We start from the raw sequence: 20,044 nt of genomic DNA on the forward strand, positions 1-20,044 counted from the left end.
GCGGGCCGGTCTCTGCGCCTGAGAGGCTGAGCCGCGCTGCCCATCATCGGGGGGAAATCCTCTGGAAGACAGCTAACTGCGCGACACGCGACGGGCATTGCACGTTCGTAATTCCCATTCCGGGACTTCGCTTTGGTGCAGTACGGTTACCGGCGGGCGAGGTCGGGGGAGCACGTTTGCGAGCGGAGACCTGCAGGAAGGTTGTCTTTTTCTCCAAGGGCCACCAAGACGCAGGCGCTGTGAGATCGCTCCCCCCGCCCACCAAGCTCTTTCGCTCGCCCAGTTGGAGTTAGCCTTGCACATGCGTGCTTCGGCCGTGCTCTTCCGGTAGGTGCAGAGCCTGTGGGTTGGTCTTGGCTACCTGAGAGAGAGAGAGTGAAGGCTCCCGATTCTCCTCTCCATAGGCACACTATTCTGGCGAGGATTTTAGGAGTTTACGCAACCCCCAAGTCTAGGTAACTTTCTACCTAGTTCAGGGGACTGGGCATTAAATAGGCCATTCTTGAGCAATAATAATATCCTGTAACGTCATAGGCAGTTTGATTATTGATTAAAGGCAAGAATAGCGTTTGATCTGTAAGTTTCTTCCACCAAGGCATTTCCGCCAGCTCTTAAAAAAAACCAAAAACGCTCTCTGCCAGAATTGTGGGAATTTGTTATATTTAAAGAAATGCAGACTGTCTTGTAATTAATGAACTAAAGCAGTGATTTTTCAAATTTGTCAATTTAAGATGCACGGGCTTCAACTCCCGAAATTTGGGAGAGTTGCAGTCCACACATTTTAAAGTTGCCAAGTCTGAAAACCATTGAATATATTGATGGGCTATGGTAGGTAGATTAATCTCCAAGCACCATAGTTTATAAATTTATGCATGCATAAATGGGAAAATATAGGGCACCTGTTTTCAGCCAACTTAGAAGATTGCTAAGAAGAATGGCCAGTATAAAGCCATTCTCAGAGTGGGTAGATATATACCAACTGCTATTATGGGATATTGTCCTGCCCTCTTGGAAAATATGGACCTTTGGAAATAGAAGGGCTATTTGTAGGTACTCTATAGTATAGCATTTCTATGTTGTCAATGGGAGAGAGAGAATGCTAGGGGCTGTCTTCTATGTTGTTAAAATGACAGTTTTGAATTGCATTTCACAAAATTCACTGATTACTCCCTCTGGCTCTTTTTGACTACTGGTGATTCAGATCTTGACAGTTTGATCTGTGAGTCATTTAATCTTCAATGAACAAGAATAATTCAGCAGAGTTCTGGTTTGTACAAGATTGTATATAAATCACAGATGACTCACATCCTGATTTCTTAGTTACATGCACTGGTAAGTGAATTCACTCAGTGTGATAGTTGTGCTTGATAAGTGATAAGATAAAATTATGCAGAATGTAAGCTTAGTACTTAGGTTACATACATATTCAGGGCAGGAGATAAGATTACAGAAATATGAGTTAACCTATTAAGTGACAGCTCTACTTTTGTGGAATTTGTTCCATATAAAAATAGGGCAAGTTCTTCCAACTGCTACTCAAGCCAGTTGAGTTCCCTGCAGCATCACAGATGCTGGCTGTGACCATGGGTCTGCTCCATTCTTCTTTTTGTGGTAATTGAGACTGGGATTTCTGTCACTAAGTGAAATATCATGTGACAGCATTGCTTAGCAAATGACAATCCTGGCATTCTCTGCCGCCCCCTTTAAGCAAGCATTGTGGGTCACTAAGCGAATCCCTATCTGGTTTGAAGTTGGCTTCCAAGGAATACATGTTGCTATTGCACTGCCATCCATATTATACAGCATCTCTCCTGGCTGAGCTGCTGGATTTCATTACTAAGCCGGTGATTGAGACCCTGAGGCTACTAGTTCTTGAGACATCAGTTTATCAGCTAGTGATGTGTTTTTTTTCCTGTGTCTAGATCAAACTTTAGACTGCCAGAATGAAGTCACCTTGGTTTTGTTGTTGGGCAAAAATAAGTCATTATCAGTATATGTTTCTGAGAGTAGCTAACATACTAGCAGATGGGGTAGGCTGTGCGTTTCTCTGTATTCACACAGCATGTTGTTATCTGCTAAAAGCCTCTACTTAAGCATCTTGATCTTACACCTAGACACTCCAGCCCTCCACCTATGCAGGGTTTTCCAAATAGTATAACGGAGATACGGTTTTGTTCTTGTGTACCCTGAAGAATGTTTGTTCTTACCATAAAGCTTTTCCTAGATGTGAGTCAGCAGGCTTGGGGCATATGTCCATTCAGAGAAAGTTGAGCTGGTGATATTGAGTCTGAGGCAACTCAGGAGTTTATGGCCACCATGATAACCGCAGACCTGTCCTAAGTCGTCATGAACATCGTGCATAACAGTTCACACTAGATCTAGATTTTTTCTTGGGGCAGATGAGATATAATCTGGTTCTAGAGGGCGTTATTAGTCCATTGCTGCGGTCAGATTACTTTCTGAGTTGTTTTTTTTTTTTTTGGTTCACCGGTGCCCACCTACCTGTAGAACCTGTTAGATCAGCCTGCCTCAGATGACTATTGGACCTGTGGATTAAACAGTGTTGTCTTCTAGGATTCAGAAGGTAGGCAAACTCTGTTGCAATGCCTGCGCCTTTTGGAACAATATCTCCCTAGAGATTCATGCAACTCCCACATTTATGATGTTTAGCAAATTTCAGGCCTTGGGTAGAGTGATTCTTTCAGGCCTTGGGTAGAATGGTTTTGGAGTTTTCTTTAGTTAAGTTTAGTTATAGCTAAGTGTTTTGTCCTTCCAGTTGGCCATGATTTCTTTTTTCTTTAATTGTAAGCCACACAGAGTCATCAGAGAGTCAGATAGCCTTGAAATTGGATTAAAGAAAACAAGAGTGATACTTCAAAAAATTTTTCCCACACGTAGCTATAGATTCATTTCTGTGTATTTCATCTTTTTCAGTTACATCCATGGAAATCAGCAGCAAAATTGAGTGTATATTTTTCAGTGAATTCCACCCAACACTGGGGCCTAAAATAACGTATCAGGTCAGTTGTGCAAAAGCTACCTGTCTCATTTGTTATTTTCTGCTCTCAGTTGTCCAAGATTTTAGATTTGCTCTTTACTATTCTTGACTGGAGTTGAAGCCAAGACCTAGGAAAACATAGTGCTGGGATGCCTTTCATTAAGTGTATCAAAGCTTCTTATTTTGCATCTGCTTGTCTGTTTTTAATTTCTGATTGCATATTTTGTTTTTGCAGTGGTGGATAAAATGTTTTTTCACCTTTGTTTGAAAAACACGACGCCATAGCTTAAAAATAGTGTAGCCCTAAAAGTTAAAGTCATTATTTATTGATTTGTTTGTCTATTAATTATTTACAGCTCTGTCTTGTTCCTGCAGGTACCAGAGGATTTTATTTCCCGAGAGTTGTTTGATACAGTGCAAGTATATATCATCACCAAACCCGAACTCCAAAATAAGCTTATCACAGTGTGAGTATTAGGCAGGAGCACTGTAAGAAAAGGCTTACTTGTTGAAGAAATACAATTGCTCAGTATGTTGGGTACTGGAAAGTTAATTGTTTTCTCTCTTTTCTCTCCCCTGCTCCACAAAAATCCAGTACAGCTATGGAAAAAAAGCTCATTGGTTGCCCAGTTTGCATTGAACATAAGAAATACACCCGGAATGCCTTGCACTTCAACCTTGGCTTCGTTTGTGATGCTAGAGCTAAGACCTGTGCATTGGAACCGATTGTGAAGAAATTGGCAGGTTACCTTACTACTTTGGAGGTTAGAAATAGCCTAAAAATGGACCCTTCATTTCTGCTGTCATATGTGTATAGATTTTTTATTATATTATATTATACTTTATTTCCACTCATCCCATAAATACAACTCTGGGCAGCTAACAACACATTAAAAACATCAAAAAAGCAATATTAATCTGGGTAAAAAACAACAGTGAATGCCAGTGATAAATCCAGACAAAAGTATCATCAAAATCCTCTCAGTGCAGCTTCTATTCTCCCAACCTCCAGACTCTGTAGCATATTCCAGGTCTTCAGTGCTTTTATAAAATGTCAGCAGGGTTAGGGCAGTCTAACCTTTGGGATATGGTCTTCCAAGCACACAGTAAGCAGTGTGACAAAAAGGCAACGTGGAAGCACCCTGTCTTCACTCTTCGTTTTTTTTCTCTAATGCTTAGGTAAATGTAAGGGTTCCCCCACATATACATACTAGTTGTTTCCGGCTCTAGGGCAGTGCTTGTCTCTGCTTCTAAGCTGAAGAGCCAGCACTATCCAAAGATGTCTCTGTGGTCATGTGGCTGGCATGAGTAAACACCAAAGGTGCACGAAGCGCTGTTACTTTCCCACCAAAGTAGTCCCTATTTTTTTACTTGAATTTTTTATGTGCTTTCGAACTGCTAGGTTGGCAAAGCTGGGACAAGTAATGGGAGCTCACTCCATTACACAGCGCTAGGGATTCAAACTGCTGATGAATGTTCCAAAGGTGCTTTTTCAGGAGGGAATTGGACTTTGTTTTTTCTTTTGAAGACGTTTCGCTTCTCATCCAAGAAGCTTCTTCAGCTCTGACAGAATAGTGGAAAATAGAAAGATTTATATTCCTTGCAGACAGCTGGTAATTTTGCATCTTTTTAGAGGGCTGTTGAAGCACTTGGAGGTTTATATGTGACCTCAGAGTCACCTGGTTCCTGTAGTCTGCAATTTGTTTTTTCTGGAAATCCATTCCTGCTCTCACGCCATTCAAAGGGTGTTCATCCCAAATTGTATAGCTAAAGGTCTGTAGAGATTCTCAGTCATCCAGGTCATGGTTGTCCCAAAGGTGCTTTTTCAGGAGACAATTGAACTTTCTTGTTTTTCTTTCAAAGACATTTCGCTTCTCATCCAAGAAGTTTCTTCAGCTCTGACAGAATAATGGGGAATGGAAAGATTTATATTCCTTGCAGACAGCTGGTCGTTTGCATTCTTTTAGAGGGTCCTTTTAGACACCTGATGAACTTGTGTGATGAATATGGACTGTCATAGCTACCACAACAGGTTAGCTGATCACAACAGGCATTTCACTTCCAGTCCTTTGCTGATGCATTCTGGAAGCTTTTGCAGATTATACAGTCTTATTAAAATTTGTAGAGTATAACTGCATATGTTTTTTTTATACCTGCTGTTCTATTTCCTGCAGCAAAGTAGTACTATTCCAGAAGTATTCTTCAAACACTTATGCTGCTTTCCTGGGGTACTTTGTATGCTGTAAAAGTCAAACAGTTTTTAACTTATTTCAAGACTATTCATCTACAAATCACTATTTCTTATGCCTACCCTTTCATCACTCTCTGACTGTAATAATGATATGCATGATGCCCTAAGAGCTTAATTCTATTTTTGAGTTTCCATTTTCTTATTGGTATGAAAAATATGCTCAGGTTTATTTGAATGAAATCATATTTTCTTTTAGTGGGGCACACAGTCCATCATGTTACTGCTACATCCTACAATCAATAGTTTGATTGTAATTGATCATCAACTGTGCTCTTTCCTAGCTTGAAAGTGGCTTCATTTCCAATGATGAGAGCAAGCAAAAATTGATACCCATCATGACCATTCTACTTGAAGAACTGAATGCTACTGGCAAATGCACTCTGCCTATTGGTATTTTCACCAAGCATATTGTTACAAAATATATTTTGGAACAGAGCATATTAAAATTCAGGCTTGTGATTCTTGGGCAGATAAGACCATGCAGCACATTTAGAAAGAAGGACACTTACTATTTAGTGCTGCCTTCTCCACATCTATATATCTCAATATGAACAGGTAAAGTAGATAAGAATATGATTTTGCTCAATTGCAGGAAGAATTCTGTATGGATGTTCTTAAGCATACAGTATACTGTAGTTTCTATTGTTGGGTGGTAAGGGAGGCATTATTTCCCAAAGTAGTATTCTCTACCTCACAGTTCTCAGACACAACCATGGTTTAGATCAGGGGTGTCCAACCTTGGCAACTTTAAGCCTGGAGGACTTCAACTCCCAGAATTCCCCAGCCAGCTTTGCTGGCTGGGGAATTCTGGGAGTTGAAGTCCTCCAGGCTTAAAGTTGCCAAGGTTGGACACCCCTGGTTTAGATCAAGGATCCACAAAGTGTTAGATGTTGGTTCTTTGAAGGAAGGTCTTACTATTCTTTACAAATATACTCGGGTTCTTACAAATTGACATGATTAAGGAAAAGACACTAATTGTCCTTGGGGTTTTGCATAATTGGAATATTCTCTCTAGTGCTAAGGGCAACATGCTGTAAGACAATAAAGTGGATAGGCTATACTGTAACACTATCCTATTGGTTTGGAGTGTCATTCACTTGGGTTATCCGATTACCCACTGGTTTGAAAATTCTGTACATTCAACATTAAAACTTAATCGTGGTTGCAATGTGAACACTCCCATTGCACGCCCAGTCCAATTGTGCTCTATAAAGTAGTGTCTGTTATTGTTGTCTGATGTGTTTCAATTCCAGCAAGCCTGTTGTGATAGTATAATCTTGCATTGAGATAAGCATTGCCCCTTTTCATAGATGAATCAAACACAATTCACCTGAAAGTGATTGAGCAACGTCCAGATCCCCCCATTGTACAAGAATATGATGTCCCTGTCTTCACCCAAGATAAAGATGACTTTTTAAATTCTCAGTGGGACCTCACTACTCAACAGGTTAGTGCAAAAAATTAACCTGAAATAATCCCACCAATGGATTTCACAATAAAATCAACATTGGAGGGAGAACTTGCCTTCAATTCCCTTCCCCCCCCCCACGCACGCACATGAATTAAACTCCTGAGGGATTAAGAATTGAAAACAATTTCTCTCCAAGCAGATTGAATGTGTACAAATTTATTCAGCCTGTCCTCATTGTATTGAAAGGGGTTCTATCAAAATGTTTCCTTGCTTTCTGATTCAGACTGCAATTCTGTGTTCTTAATACCTCTGTATTTATTTAATTGCATATTTTATGAGAATGGAGCTTTTAAAGAAGGGTAGCAGGATCCCATGAACTTTATAAATGGCAAAAAAAAAAAGTTGCAAATCATGGTCACATGTCCACAGGATGCTACAGCTGGTTTTAAAAGCAAACCAATTTCCAAGCAGCTGAAATGGGATCATGTGATTGCATTGGGATGCAGGAAGGTAACTTCAAGGATGGGTTGTAAGTATATTTTTTGAGATCCATCATAATTGGTTATTAAGTGACCATATGCTAAGCAAAGACTACCTGTATTTTAGATATCAATGGCAGGTTAATTGAAACTGAAATTTACTTAACCTATGCAGTTATTTGTGTGCACGTGAAGAGAGTTAAACTTGAGTGAAGCATATGTATGTAGATATGAATATGCACACATTCTTTCCCTAAAACTAGGTATCTGCTAAGATCTTTGTGTCAGCTTTGGAAGCCATATTGAGATTCGATGCTCCCACGCTGCCACAATTGAGCCTGAGAAAGTGGGAGGGAGGAATTCATTTGAGTATATCCAGTTAGACAAAATAAAATTCTTTTGCTGGTTCAAGGTCACTGAGTGTGGTGCATAATGAAATGGGAATCTTACTTTAGGATGGATGGTGATTGGACCATGTGATGTGATGATGGCTAAGGGGAGAGGGATTTGTAGTTTTGACTTTTGCAAGGAAGCCTGAAACTTTCAGATTTGGGATTCCACAGATGTGCCAGTTACTATCCAGATAAAGGAACCTTTGAGAGATGTCTGTCTCAGAGTTATTGGTTGGAGTGGAGGGTTGCTGGAACGCTGACACTTTATTCAGCACAAAAGCAGTGGTGCTTACATAGGGTCAAAAGGGGAGAAATGTTAAAATGAGGCAAGCAGCACTATGGCAATGCAATACAATCTTTGCCCATTTTCTGTATGCATTGTAACATTACACATTCAAGACTAGCATTGTGGCACAATGCTAAAATGCTGCTTTTGTCATTCTGATAACAGCTGTTAAGCGCCTGCAAATCCCGCTGCCCAAAAGGAAATGGCTATACAGGTAGCAAATGGTGCCAGATATTGACACATGTAACACCGCTACTACATGAGCTACATTGATTACCAGTATACTTCTGGGTACCATTCAAGTGCTAGTTGCCACATTAAAGCCCTGCATGGTTTGCATCTATGATACCTGAAGGACCACCTTTTTCCAAAAGTCTGTACCCATCCAATCTTGGGGATTGGGCCTGGTGCAGATCAGCCAAACAATGTTGACTGGTAGGGACTAGAAGATAGATCTTTTCTGCAGTAGCTTCTGCTCTGTGGAATATCCTCTCTTCAAAGATTAGAATAGCTCCAACTTTGTTAGGCTTTCATAAAACTCTAAACATCAGGCTGTTCCTGAGCCTACAGAGCTGACTGTGCTAAGGGTCCAATTTCCTGGCGTTATTGTTAACTGCCCATGTATTTCAGTAGCTGTATTTATTTTGGGTGTTTTTAGAGTATTTTATTTAAAGTTTTAAAATGCCCCACCCAGCTAATGTTTTCACCTGTCAATTCTGATCAATTAAGCAATTAGTAAAATATTGGCAGCAGACCTTATTTGCCTCTGCCATCCACTTAACTGTAGTTCACATGCAACAGTCACATTTAATGAGATGGGCAACTAGGTACATACATTTGATAACCAAACAAACAAACAAAGTGAAAATGCTTAAGACACACTTCCAATGAAGTCAAATGGTTTTTTTATATGAATATTTTCTCATCTTATTTCTGTCTTTCTGGTTTAGCTTATGAGGAAAAAATGGTTTATATTTATGCATCTTTAACCTTACATTCATTGTATACATCCTCTCTCACATTAGATCCTGCCATATATTGATGGATTTCGGCATGTTCAGAAAATATCAGCTGAAGCAGATGTGGAACTCAATTTGGTTCGAATTGCTGTCCAAAACCTTTTGTGAGTGCTAGGTGCACAAAAGAAAAAGTTACTGGAATTGATTTACAGGAAAGGAAAAAGAGTGCTTTACATTACATTATTGTGACATGTTGTAACACAATGTAACATATAACATTCCAGCAGCCACTCTTAATATCCTCTTTACATTAGATTCTGGTTCTTTTTTGATGGCTGCAAAATTTTTCTTGTGTATTCGTCTAATACTGTTTTGACCATGGTTAAAAAAAAGCATACACTAAGGCTCTTTCTTTACCCTAATTCTGCAACTTTAATCATCTTCCTAATATTTCCATAGGTTACAGTATTTAACTAACAGCTTGTCTCCACGTACTGTAAATTGGAGAAGTGGAAATGTCATCTGACATTCATTAGTTAAGCAAGAAGCAAAAACGGCCAGAAATCATGGGTGGAGATATTTTGAGCAGCTGTAGCTTTCTGTCTGAATTTAACTTTTGTAAAGTAGAAACAGGATTTTTCTTTTGGGTTTTTTTTTTTCTTGTGCCGTCTACTTTTTTCCCTTGTTTCTCCTCATTTTCTGTTCCCTTCTCTTTTTAACATCTTAACTGTTTGTTTTCTGTTGGAATGAGGGAGGGAAGTATGTTTACACATGCATTGTATATTTCTGTGTGGAAAAAATTTGTGTATAAATGAGAATGGTTTGTATAAATGGAAATTTATGCAAATTTATTTAATTTTAATAATAATATATTTTACAAGCAATTAATTTAATTTAGTTAGAGATTATTGCTTTGATTAATATTGAGCCAGTTTGGTGGTAGTTAAGGTACCAGATTAAAAACCAGGAGACTGCATTCTAGTCTCAGCTAAGGAACAAAGACAGCTAGATGGCCTTTTGGCCAGTCATTCTCTCTCAGCCCTAAAAGAAAGTAACGGGCAACCCACTTCTGAAATCTTGCCAGGAAAAGGGAAGGAATTTGTCCAGGAAGTCATCAGGAGTCAACATGGATTCAAAAGCACACAGTTTTATTAAGATCTCCCAAACCAGTCCTTTTTTTGAAGATTAACATCTAGAAAGTGTGATGCATATATTTATGCGATCATGGAAAAATCTGGTTTCTGCTAGAATTATTTATTTAACTACTTGATCCAATTTCTGTCCCACTACAATCCACCTCAGTGGACTTGACAATTCTCGGTTAACAGTATTTGAATATGTTTTATTTTCTATCAATCCATTTGGAAGAGGGGAGGAACATATTAATTCAAAGGTTACCTTCAATTAATATCACATACCCAATATCCTGTGATACTAGTTTTCCTATAATTTATTACTTAATGGATTTATCTTTTTCTTACAATATACATATAGTTTTCTATGTTTTGTTACTTTCTAATTGTTTCTCTTTTTATTGTTAGATACTACAGTGTAGTCACTCTTGTTTCAATACTTCAGGTGAGTAGAATGTACATACAATATGATGAAATGAGATGATAAAATATCAAGTTGATATATTGGCATGATTATGCATGATCAAATGGTGCTTTGTAAATGTGGGTTAAGGTTGTATATTCCAGATTTTATTCTAGCATTCCAGATTTTAGGCTGCAGGTATGGCAGAAGTTCTGTGATCACAGTGTTATGTAGCCTAAAGGCAAAAATTCATTAATTATTACTTTAAATGAACATACTATACTATAATGCTACTTGATGTTATTTGATTATTTCATGTAGTGCTAATATTATTACATGCCACTATGAACTCTGTTGGAATGCTTTTGATAAGTAATTAGTAGGAATTCCAGCATAGCTAAAATGCTACAACTCTATCACTATTGACTGAAATCTCTTCTTTCTCTCCCACAGTACTCCAATGTCTACTGCACAACTCCTAAAGTTCAGGACTTAGTAGATGACAAATGCCTGCAAGATGAATGTCTCTCATATGTCACAAAACCAGGTAAAGAAGCATGTGTCAGTCTGTGCTCCATTCAAAATCCAAGAAAGAAATACTTAGACTCCATAGATTAGAGAAAAGAATTCTTTTACTGAAAAATGAAATGGTAGCTTCAGGTAAAATTCTGAATCTGAGAAATTAGGCACACAAACCACATATACAAAGTGATGGAATTGTTCCCACCCCCCAAAGTTCAAAAGATTCTTCCAATTAAAAGTTCTGGATATGATCATGTGGACACCTTCAGGTGGTGATGAGGCCTCTGTCCGTTGACCTTGGCATATTTTGATAAAGATTTGCAGCTGCGCAAAGGAAAGAAAGCTAAGCGAGAAATAGAAAGCTAAAAGCAGGAATTTATACTCCCCCCCCCCACTCCTCATTTACACAACACAAGAATGTAACACCTCCAGCTCTCTTCCTAGACAATCCCCCCCCCCCCTTACTTATGGCAGCCAAAAGATGCAAAGCAGTAGCAGAAGATCTTGAAGGCTGACAGCATGGATGGCTGAAAGTGCAACCCTGTTTGTATCAGTTCAAACTACATCCTTGGGAGTTGAGTTGGACATAGTTTCAGAAAAGTGTGTATTTTCCACCTAATCCAGAGGGAACTATAAAATTGGTCCTTCTCATACTTACCAAGCATGTTGATATTCTTCCTGTTAAAATATTTAGGAGAGATTGCATAAAATCAAAGGTTATTAATATAAGCTATTTACTAAGCTATTGTAACATATATTTCTATAAAACAATCATTTCATGACAGAAGTAGCCATATGAATAATATATAGCAGATAAAATGAATTGGTTTGCTCTTGGCTGACTTTCAGTCCAAAATAAAAATCTCATAACAATTGAATTGCTGGCACCATCACTGACCACAGCAGTTCCATAAACTATATTTGGCAGTATAGATTAATTTGCATCCAGTCTTGGAAAGTTATTTTTAGTCCTTATTTAGGACTAAATGCAATCCACATTGTAATATTGAATGCTGTTCTTACTTAATTTTTAGCTATTTTGATGGTAGACATCTTCAACAGCTTTCCCAATTTTGTTCTGTGACTATTTCCTATAGGACACAAGCGGGCCAGTTTGAGAGATGTTTTCCAGCTCTACTGTGGACTGAGCCCTGGGACAACTGTTCGAGACCTTATTTGCCGCTATAGCCTCCAACTCCAGAGAGTGGATGAAAGGTAGGAAAGCTTCCCCTCCCTTCAGAAAACCCAATAATTCAGCTATATGCCGCATAGAGCAATTAAAGGCTAAATGTGTGTGATTTCAATCTAATCACTGTTGTCTCATCTACAAGGCCAAGACTTTTGCTTGAGAGAGCACATTTGTCAAACTACAATTTCTAGGGCTCTATCTAGACAAGTAGAAACAGCACAGGACCGCTTCCTTAAAATGGATATATATTTTCAGACCAAACATATCCTTTTCTTCCTTGCAGCTGCCAGATCACATAATAATGAGCTAAATCAAAATATGAAGTTCCTTATTTTAATTTTTTTGCTATCCTATTCTTTTCAGTAAACCTGTTTGTAAGAAATGTCTGGTTATTTGATTAGTAGCAATACCATTACTTAGTCACATAAAATGACATTCTTGATGCATAAGACTTCTCTTTTAGTATCAACTGGGCAAAGCATTCGTTTGTTTTAGAAAACTCAGAAACTTGGGGGTATATGGAAAGAGAAATAATTGCCATGATCTTATTTGTGTCAGGGCCCATCAAACATGTAATATGTACATCATATACTGTCTGCCAATTATGGCAGGTAGAAATTTGATAATTCTGTGCCTGTTGGTTGATCTTAAATGGTCCTTTGAGCAATTCCCTCTCCAAATAAATATTTCTACTCATTAAATATGGAAGAGACTCTTGTATTCTCACATCTCTTTTGATATTTATATTAAAAAAAATTCCATGCATGTGTGAAAGACTAATAATAGTCTGTGGTATAGTACAGAAAAAAAACAGTCCAAAAGAACAAGTTTCTGTACCAGCAATACATATAATACCATTCCTGCTGATCTCAAAATTGTTTTAAGCAGCTATCTAGATGGATATCAAAAAATGAAGAAGCACTGCACAGTGTCTTAAGAGCCGTGGTGGCTCAGTGGTTAGAATGTAGTATTGAAGGCTAACTCCCTGCTCGCTTGAGCAGCTCAAGGGTTGACTCAGCCTTCCATCCTTCCAAGATATGAGAACCCAGATTGTTGAGGGAAATATGCTGACTCTGTAAACTGCTTAGAAAGGGCTGTAAAAGCACTATGAAGTAGTACATAAGACTAAGTGCTATTGCTATTAAATATTTCTGCATCTTTCTCTGAGCATATTCTTCTCTTGTTTAGAAAACTCATCCAGTTTGGTTTGATGAAGGGTCTTATTCGGCGGCTCCAGAAATATCCTGTAAAAATAGCTCGGGATGAAAGAAGTCATCCAGCTCGACTGTACACTGGCTGCCATAGCTATGATGAGATATGTTGTAAAACAGGTAAGGAATCATATTCCCTGTATTCATCTACTCAACACATACAGTAACTTATTAACATAATAATAACATAACAAAACAGAAATAAAATAATATTTTAAAAAGTAAATAAGAGTAACATTATATCAAACAGTTCTGAAGCCAGTTCAATCTTTAGATAACTTGGGAAATATAAATCAGCTTCCTTAGTTTGCCTAAGCAATGGAATTATACGAATGCTCTTTCATCATCATTATTATTTTTTTATTTCTCTATAGGAATGAGCTATCGGGAATTGGATGAAAGATTAGAGAATGATCCCAATATAATTGTCTGTTGGAAATGACACTCTTCAAGGACGATTAATATGCCCTGCTAACTTTTAATTGGGCTGCATGAGACATTGTGGTGTCCTCAGGACTCTTCTGGCTCATGAAAAGCAGTATGGCTTAAACTGTGGTAGTCCCTGAAAAAAATATGGCAAATGGATTTGACTCTTTGGTCAGCAGAGATGCAGAACCATGCTTCTTTTTGGGGGAAGGACTGTTAAAAGACACACACACAGGTGCATAAAGAAACTTCAGAAGGCTTCTGTGTTGAGCAAGGGATAAAATAATTTGAAAATAGTTTGGAAGGAACTGAAGTGGAAAAATGTCTAGCAGGGAATGCTGTACCATAAATCCTCCCCCTTAATCTGCTGCTCTTCAGCAGCAGAAAAAAAGTCTATTCTGCTTATTACTATCTCATTCTGGATTTTTCCCATAACTAATAACCTTTTTTTTTAACAAAAGGAATCTGGATGTATCATACCCACTTGAAATCCTGTAAGAGTTTTGAAAAAAAATCTGCAGATTATAAATCATGGATAATCATTCTAATAAAAAGCAAGCACAGTATTTTTAGGAAGTAAAATACTGAAGTGAAATTGTGGAAATAAAACTGCAGCATTGTTATATTTAATATAATTGGGCTCAACCTATTTATCTTGTATACTTTTAAAAACTATTGGTTGTGAGTAAGAATGATGGGCCTCTTCTATTTTATAAAGCTCATATAAACTAGAATATTTTTCTGTGGAAATTTAATGCGAATGCAGCACTTGAAAGGGAAACTAAAGATAGTAAAAATAAAATTGTGTGTAGAATCTCTAATTCATTATTTGATATCTTCCTCTTATAAATGGATTAGAGCTTTTCCATCTGAAGAAAATTTGATGTAGGTGGGTGGAATTTTGATAAAATGTGAGTGCTATCACAAACTGACTACTTTAGTAAAAGTAGACAGTGCCAAATACAGGTAGTCCTCATTTATCGACCACAATTGGGATCAACAGCTTGGTCACTGAGTGACATGGTTGTAAAGTGAAACATCACATGACCATGCTAACTAATCACAGCAATTCCAGCTGCAGCCATGAAGCATGATGTCACATGACCAAGTGTGACTTCCTGTTGGCTTCCCCATTGACTTTGCTTGTCAGGAACTGGCTGTGAAGGTCGTAAATGATGGTCACATGATCGCAGGACTCTGCAATAGTTGTAAATGTGCACTAGTTGTCAGGCACCTGAATCTTAAATCACATCAACTTGTGGGGGGGCTGCAGTGGCCAGAACTTTGGGGACCAGTTGCAATCTCCTTTTTCGGTGCCACTGGAACTTCAAATGGCTACCGAATGAGTGATAAGACTTGTATTAATTTGAAACCACACTGAGGATATTTCTCCCATAAGACCTCCCAGAAACAATTAAGCACATTACTTAGCTGTCTTTTTTATGTGGGTGGGTCATTTCCAAATACAGCACTGGACTATATCTCCCCTGTAATTTTCATTTTCTAAGAATGTTCTGTATACATACATACAGCGGGAAATTTAAACAGACTAAGGAATAGGGGGGAAAAAACTCATCTCCCTTCAATCTTTCTGACTAATTTACACTCACTTGCTAACAAGATGGATGAAATTCATCTCTTAAATAGATGGAATTCTGAATTTTACAATTCAGCTGTTCTTTGTTTAACTGAAACCTGGCTTAATCCACAAATTCATGGGGACAACACCATATACACCCCAGGATTTCAGACATTTAGATCAGACAGAATTGAAGAGACATCAGGTAAAACTAAGGGTGGAGGATTATGTTTATATATCAACAACAGCTGGTCTCAGGATATAACTATAATATATAATGTATATATTATGTGCATAATATATGTATATAATATATAATGTATATAATATAATGTATATAACATATAATGTATATATTATGTGCATAATATATATATGTACCTCTTCTTTAAAAAGCTATCCACTGCCATAGCAGAACCTCTAAGCATAATCTTTGAAAAATCTTTCAGGACCAGCTCCTTGCCTAACCTATGATCACAAGCCATGGTCATCCCCATCTTCAAAAAGGGAGACCCCAGCCTAGTTGAAAATTACAGACCAATCACCTTATGCTGCATCACCTGTAAAGTCATGGAATCAATTATTAACCAATCCATTATCCTCCACTTAGAGACAAACAACCTACTCTCTAATAAACAATTTGGTTTCAGAAAAAACTATCCTGTAATCTGCAACTCTTACACTACAAAAACATACGGACTACACAACTCGATCAGGGTAAAACAATAGACGCAATCTACATAGACTTCTGTAAAGCCTTTGATTCAGTGGTACACGATAAACTACTACTAAAACTAAAATTTTATGGTATCTCTGGACAACTGCATAACTGGATAGAAGCATTCCTGTCAAACAGATAACAAATGGTCAAAACTGGGAGTGTCCTATCAAATTCTGTACCTGTCAATAATGGTGTCCTCCAAGGCAGTGTTCTAGGACCAACTCTCTTCATACTCTATATAAATGACCTCTGTGATCACATTAAGAGCAACTGCGTTCTCTTCGCTGATGATGTAAAGCTGTTCAATACCACAGACAATACTGCTACCCTTCAAAAAGATCTTGACTTTGTATCAGGATGGTCAAACAAATGGCAACTTCAAATCTCAACAAATAAATGCTCTGTCTTATATATTGGCAAAAAAAAAATCAGAAAATAAAATACAAGCTGAATAGTCAAGACCTTGTTGATGATCCAAGTTCTGTAAAGGACAATGGAATACTCATCTCTAATGATCTAAGTGCTAGATCCCACTGTAACTACATAGCCAAAAAGGCATTAAGAGTTGTTAACCTAATCCTACATAGCTTTTTCTCTGGTAATATCACACTACTAACTAGAGCATACAAAACATTTACTAGACCAATACTCGAATACAGCTCATCAGTCTGGAACCCACATTACGCATCTGATATTAGCACAGTTGAGAAAGTCCAGAAATATTTCACAAGAAGAGTTCTCCTCTCCTCATTGTAGAATACCTTATGCCACCAGACTTGAAATTCTAGACCTAGAAAACCTTGAATTACGCCGTCTTCAGTTTGATCTAAGTATGGTATAAAAATCATACATTGCAACGACTTACCTGTCAATGAATACTTCAGCTTCAACCATAACAACACAACAGTAAACAATAGATACAAACTCAAGGTTAATCACACCAAACTTGATTGCAGGAAATATGACTTCAGCAACAGAGTGGTCAATGTCTGGAATACTCTACCTGACTCTGTGGTTTCTTCCCCAAACCCCAAAAACTTTAACCTTAGACTGTCTACTATTGACCTCACCCCTTTCCTAAGAGGTCTGTAGGGGGCGTGCATAAGCGCACCAACGTGCCTACTGTCCCTGTCCTATTGTTTCTTTTATTTTTCTTATATGTACCCATTTCACGTATTCATAACTATGTATATACTTATACCTATTATCTTGTAAGCGATTGACAAATCAAAATAAATAAATATAAGTTCTGTGATGAAAACTGAGTCTTTACATATTAACTGCAAGCCATTTTATTCTCTATGTGAGTTCTCCTCATTTCTCCTAATAGCTGTATATGTTCTTCCACAAGCCTGTGTAAACAAGGCATTACGAACTCTTGCTGATCAAATTATGGAGGCTGAACCCAAATACCCAGGTTCCCTTCCCATCATTTTAGGAGATTTCAATAAAGCAAATTTAAGGAAAGAGCTCCCAAAATATTTCCAGCATGTAAATTGTCCCACCAGAGGCAAAAATACTTTAGACCACTGCTACACAACAGTAAAAGATGCTTATAGGTCTTTACCATGAGCAGCTGTGGGACACTCTGACTACTGCATGATTCACCTTGTACCTGCCTACAAAGACTTAAAAACATGAAGACATGAAACCAACAATTAAATCAGTGAAGACTTGGTAGGATGAGGCAAAGCTGAAACTCCAGGCCTGCCTTGATTGCACTGATTGGAATGTTTTTGAGGATGCCTCTGCAGACCTAGATGAGCTCACAGATACTGTAACATCATATGTCTGCGAAGACTTATGTGTACCAACAAGGAACCTGCAAATATATAGTAACAATAAACCTTGGTTCACAGCTAAACTTAAGCAGCTACATCGTTCCAAAGAGGAAGCCTACAGAAAAGGTGACAGAATGCTATACAACCAGGCCAGAAACATATTAACAAGAGAGATCAGAGCAGCAAAAAGAAGCTACTCTGAAAAGTGAAGGAATCAGTTCTCAACAAATGAACCAGCAAATATGTGGAAAACTTAAAAACATCACTGGCTTCAAACCTCCTTGCCAGGCAGAAGGAAATCAACAGCAGATGACCTGAATGTGTTTTACTGCAGGTTTGAAAGGAAACTAGAGCCACCTATCTCCACAACCCACATCTCAAACACACTAACAACAGCCAAGCCTCCTACAACCAGTTCATTGGGTTCACAACTACTGGTGATCACAGAAAAAGAAGTGCAAGATCTATTACACAGACAGAAGCCAGGAAAAGCACCAGGGCCAGACAAGATAACTCCTTGCTTAAAAGTCTGTGCTGACCAATTGGCCCCCATCTTCACCCGAATCTTCAATAGATCACTCAAGATGTGCTATGTTCCTTCCTGCTTCAAACGTTCTACCATCATCCCAGTGCCAAAGAAGCCCTCCATCAAGGAACTGAATGACTACAGACCAGTTGCTCTAACATCTGTAGTTATGAACATCTTTGAAAAGCTTGTGCTGTCCCACCTGAAAACCATCATGGAACCACTGTTAGATCCCACGCAGTTTGCATACCGAGCAAATAGATCGACAGATGATGCTGTTAACATGGCTCTGCATTATATCCTACAGTACCTTGAATTTCCAAATACCTACACAAGGGTCCTCTTTGTAGACTTCAGTTCAGCATTCAATGCCATCATACATATACCATGACTGTATGATTGTAACTTTGTCGCTTGTATCCTTACAATTTATATTGACTGTTTCCTAGTATGATTAATTGCTTATTGTACCTATGACTATCATTAAGTGTTGTACCTTATGATTCTTGACTCCTGACAAATGTATCTTTTCTTTTATGTATACACCAAGACAAATTCCTTGTGTGTCCAATCACACTTGGCCAATAAAGTATTCTATTCTACACATACATGAACATACATGTATATGGAAGCATTGCTGGAAATAAAAGTGTTACTTGAGCAAATGGTCTTTGCGTTATGCTAATTTCTCATTATTTTAAATTAAAAGTAAAGTATGTTATGTGCTATAACATGTGCTATGCTATTTGTGAATACAGTAGCAATATTTTACATTTGAAAAATATATACATTTTAGGTGACCTAAAGTCCTGTAACAGTTTTACAAACTTTTTACATTCTATTACAGCTGCATTCTATTAAATTGATCTTGATTGATTATGTGTCATCAATTTCACCTCTTGGTGGCCATATAGATTTATTGCCTGAGTGCACTTTAGCTGCTGGAAATTACTGTTTTAAAAGTATATTTTCTGAATCTGTCATTTTTATTTTAGAGAGGTGCTCCATAATCCTTGAGAGGGAAAGGAGAGTGAGTCTAGATAGTACCTAAAATTGACATTTTTGTTGTTTTTTTCTCTGCCAGCTTGATAAAACTCAGTGTGATGATTTATGTTTTGGGGGTAAATAGCTGTTGAGCACACAAAAGAAGATTTTTGAATATATTATTTCAAAAAGAGAAAAACCTTAGGTTATCGTTCTGATTTTTAAAAACTGCATTTGAGTATAAAAAGGTTATTTTAGCATTCTTGTAATTACTATGTACCTTGGGGATTAAAGATGTATAACTCCTAGTTTAGATAAAACTTGACATATTTCTATTTTGTCCTGACTGGCACTACATTCATATTTATACTTTCATCTCTTCTTTAAAGGTGTGCCTCTTGCTCCTTTTTTTTTTTTTTTTTTTTTTGTCACAACAATTCTGTAAGGCAAGTTAGGTATCAAACAAAAACAGCTCCAAAAGATGTTATAACTTTCCTGGAGGATTTGCATATGCTCTCCTTAAATCCAGCCAATATTTCTGTTTGCTGAGGTTCCTGATCAAGATTAGTGCTCATTTATGACCAGTGAGCTGTCAGTACTCTGGTCATATTGATATCATGTGCCAGGCTAGAATGTGTTTAAGTAGTCTGTGGTTTCCTACTGTTGTGCAAGATTTGTTAGGCATAGGTAATTTACGTTACTTAGTTAAAACAAAGCCAACCCTACATAAATCTGAGCATGGATGGGGACTACTAGACTTTCCTGGGCTCTTTCATGTGGGCTAGGGAATTCT

The 20,044-nt window shown here is 37.8% G+C and overlaps 1 protein-coding gene across 5 annotated transcripts; it reads left to right on the top strand.

Annotated features, from left to right (window-relative positions):
* Positions 1 to 48: 48 nt before the first annotated feature.
* NPRL2 (NPR2 like, GATOR1 complex subunit) lies at positions 49 to 14,481 on the top strand. Of its 5 annotated transcripts, XM_087954965.1 has the most exons (13): positions 319 to 455; positions 1,202 to 1,332; positions 2,935 to 3,020; positions 3,374 to 3,465; positions 3,594 to 3,762; positions 5,531 to 5,639; positions 6,560 to 6,696; positions 8,843 to 8,940; positions 10,318 to 10,354; positions 10,766 to 10,859; positions 11,932 to 12,049; positions 13,212 to 13,354; positions 13,609 to 14,481. In XM_087954965.1, the coding sequence occupies exons 3-13, from the start codon at positions 2,943 to 2,945 to the stop codon at positions 13,674 to 13,676; spliced, it is 1,143 nt and encodes a 380-aa protein (XP_087811091.1). In that variant the 5' UTR covers positions 319 to 455; positions 1,202 to 1,332; positions 2,935 to 2,942; the 3' UTR covers positions 13,677 to 14,481. The 5 variants fall into 5 exon arrangements, with proteins under 5 accessions (XP_026529060.1, XP_026529058.1, XP_087811092.1 ...); XM_026673275.2 differs by lacking the exon at positions 1,202 to 1,332 and having other exon boundaries at positions 49 to 455; XM_026673273.2 differs by lacking the exon at positions 1,202 to 1,332 and having other exon boundaries at positions 49 to 327.
* Positions 14,482 to 20,044: the final 5,563 nt, after the last annotated feature.

Source organism: Notechis scutatus, chromosome 2 (genome assembly GCF_049901735.1).
Source record: "Notechis scutatus isolate UNSWTSFEM ecotype Mainland chromosome 2, rNotScu1.2, whole genome shotgun sequence".
In the NCBI taxonomy this organism is placed as follows: domain Eukaryota; kingdom Metazoa; phylum Chordata; class Lepidosauria; order Squamata; family Elapidae; genus Notechis; species Notechis scutatus.

Excerpts from the sequence above, each read along its gene's own strand:
- NPRL2 (XM_026673275.2), top strand. The coding sequence starts at position 2,943 with ATGGAAATCAGCAGCAAAATTGAGTGTATATTTTTCAGTGAATTCCAC. Across the intron at positions 8,941-10,317 it reads ATTGCTGTCCAAAACCTTTT|ATACTACAGTGTAGTCACTC; the intron begins GTGAGTGCTAGG and ends TTTTATTGTTAG. Across the intron at positions 13,355-13,608 it reads TGAGATATGTTGTAAAACAG|GAATGAGCTATCGGGAATTG; the intron begins GTAAGGAATCAT and ends ATTTCTCTATAG.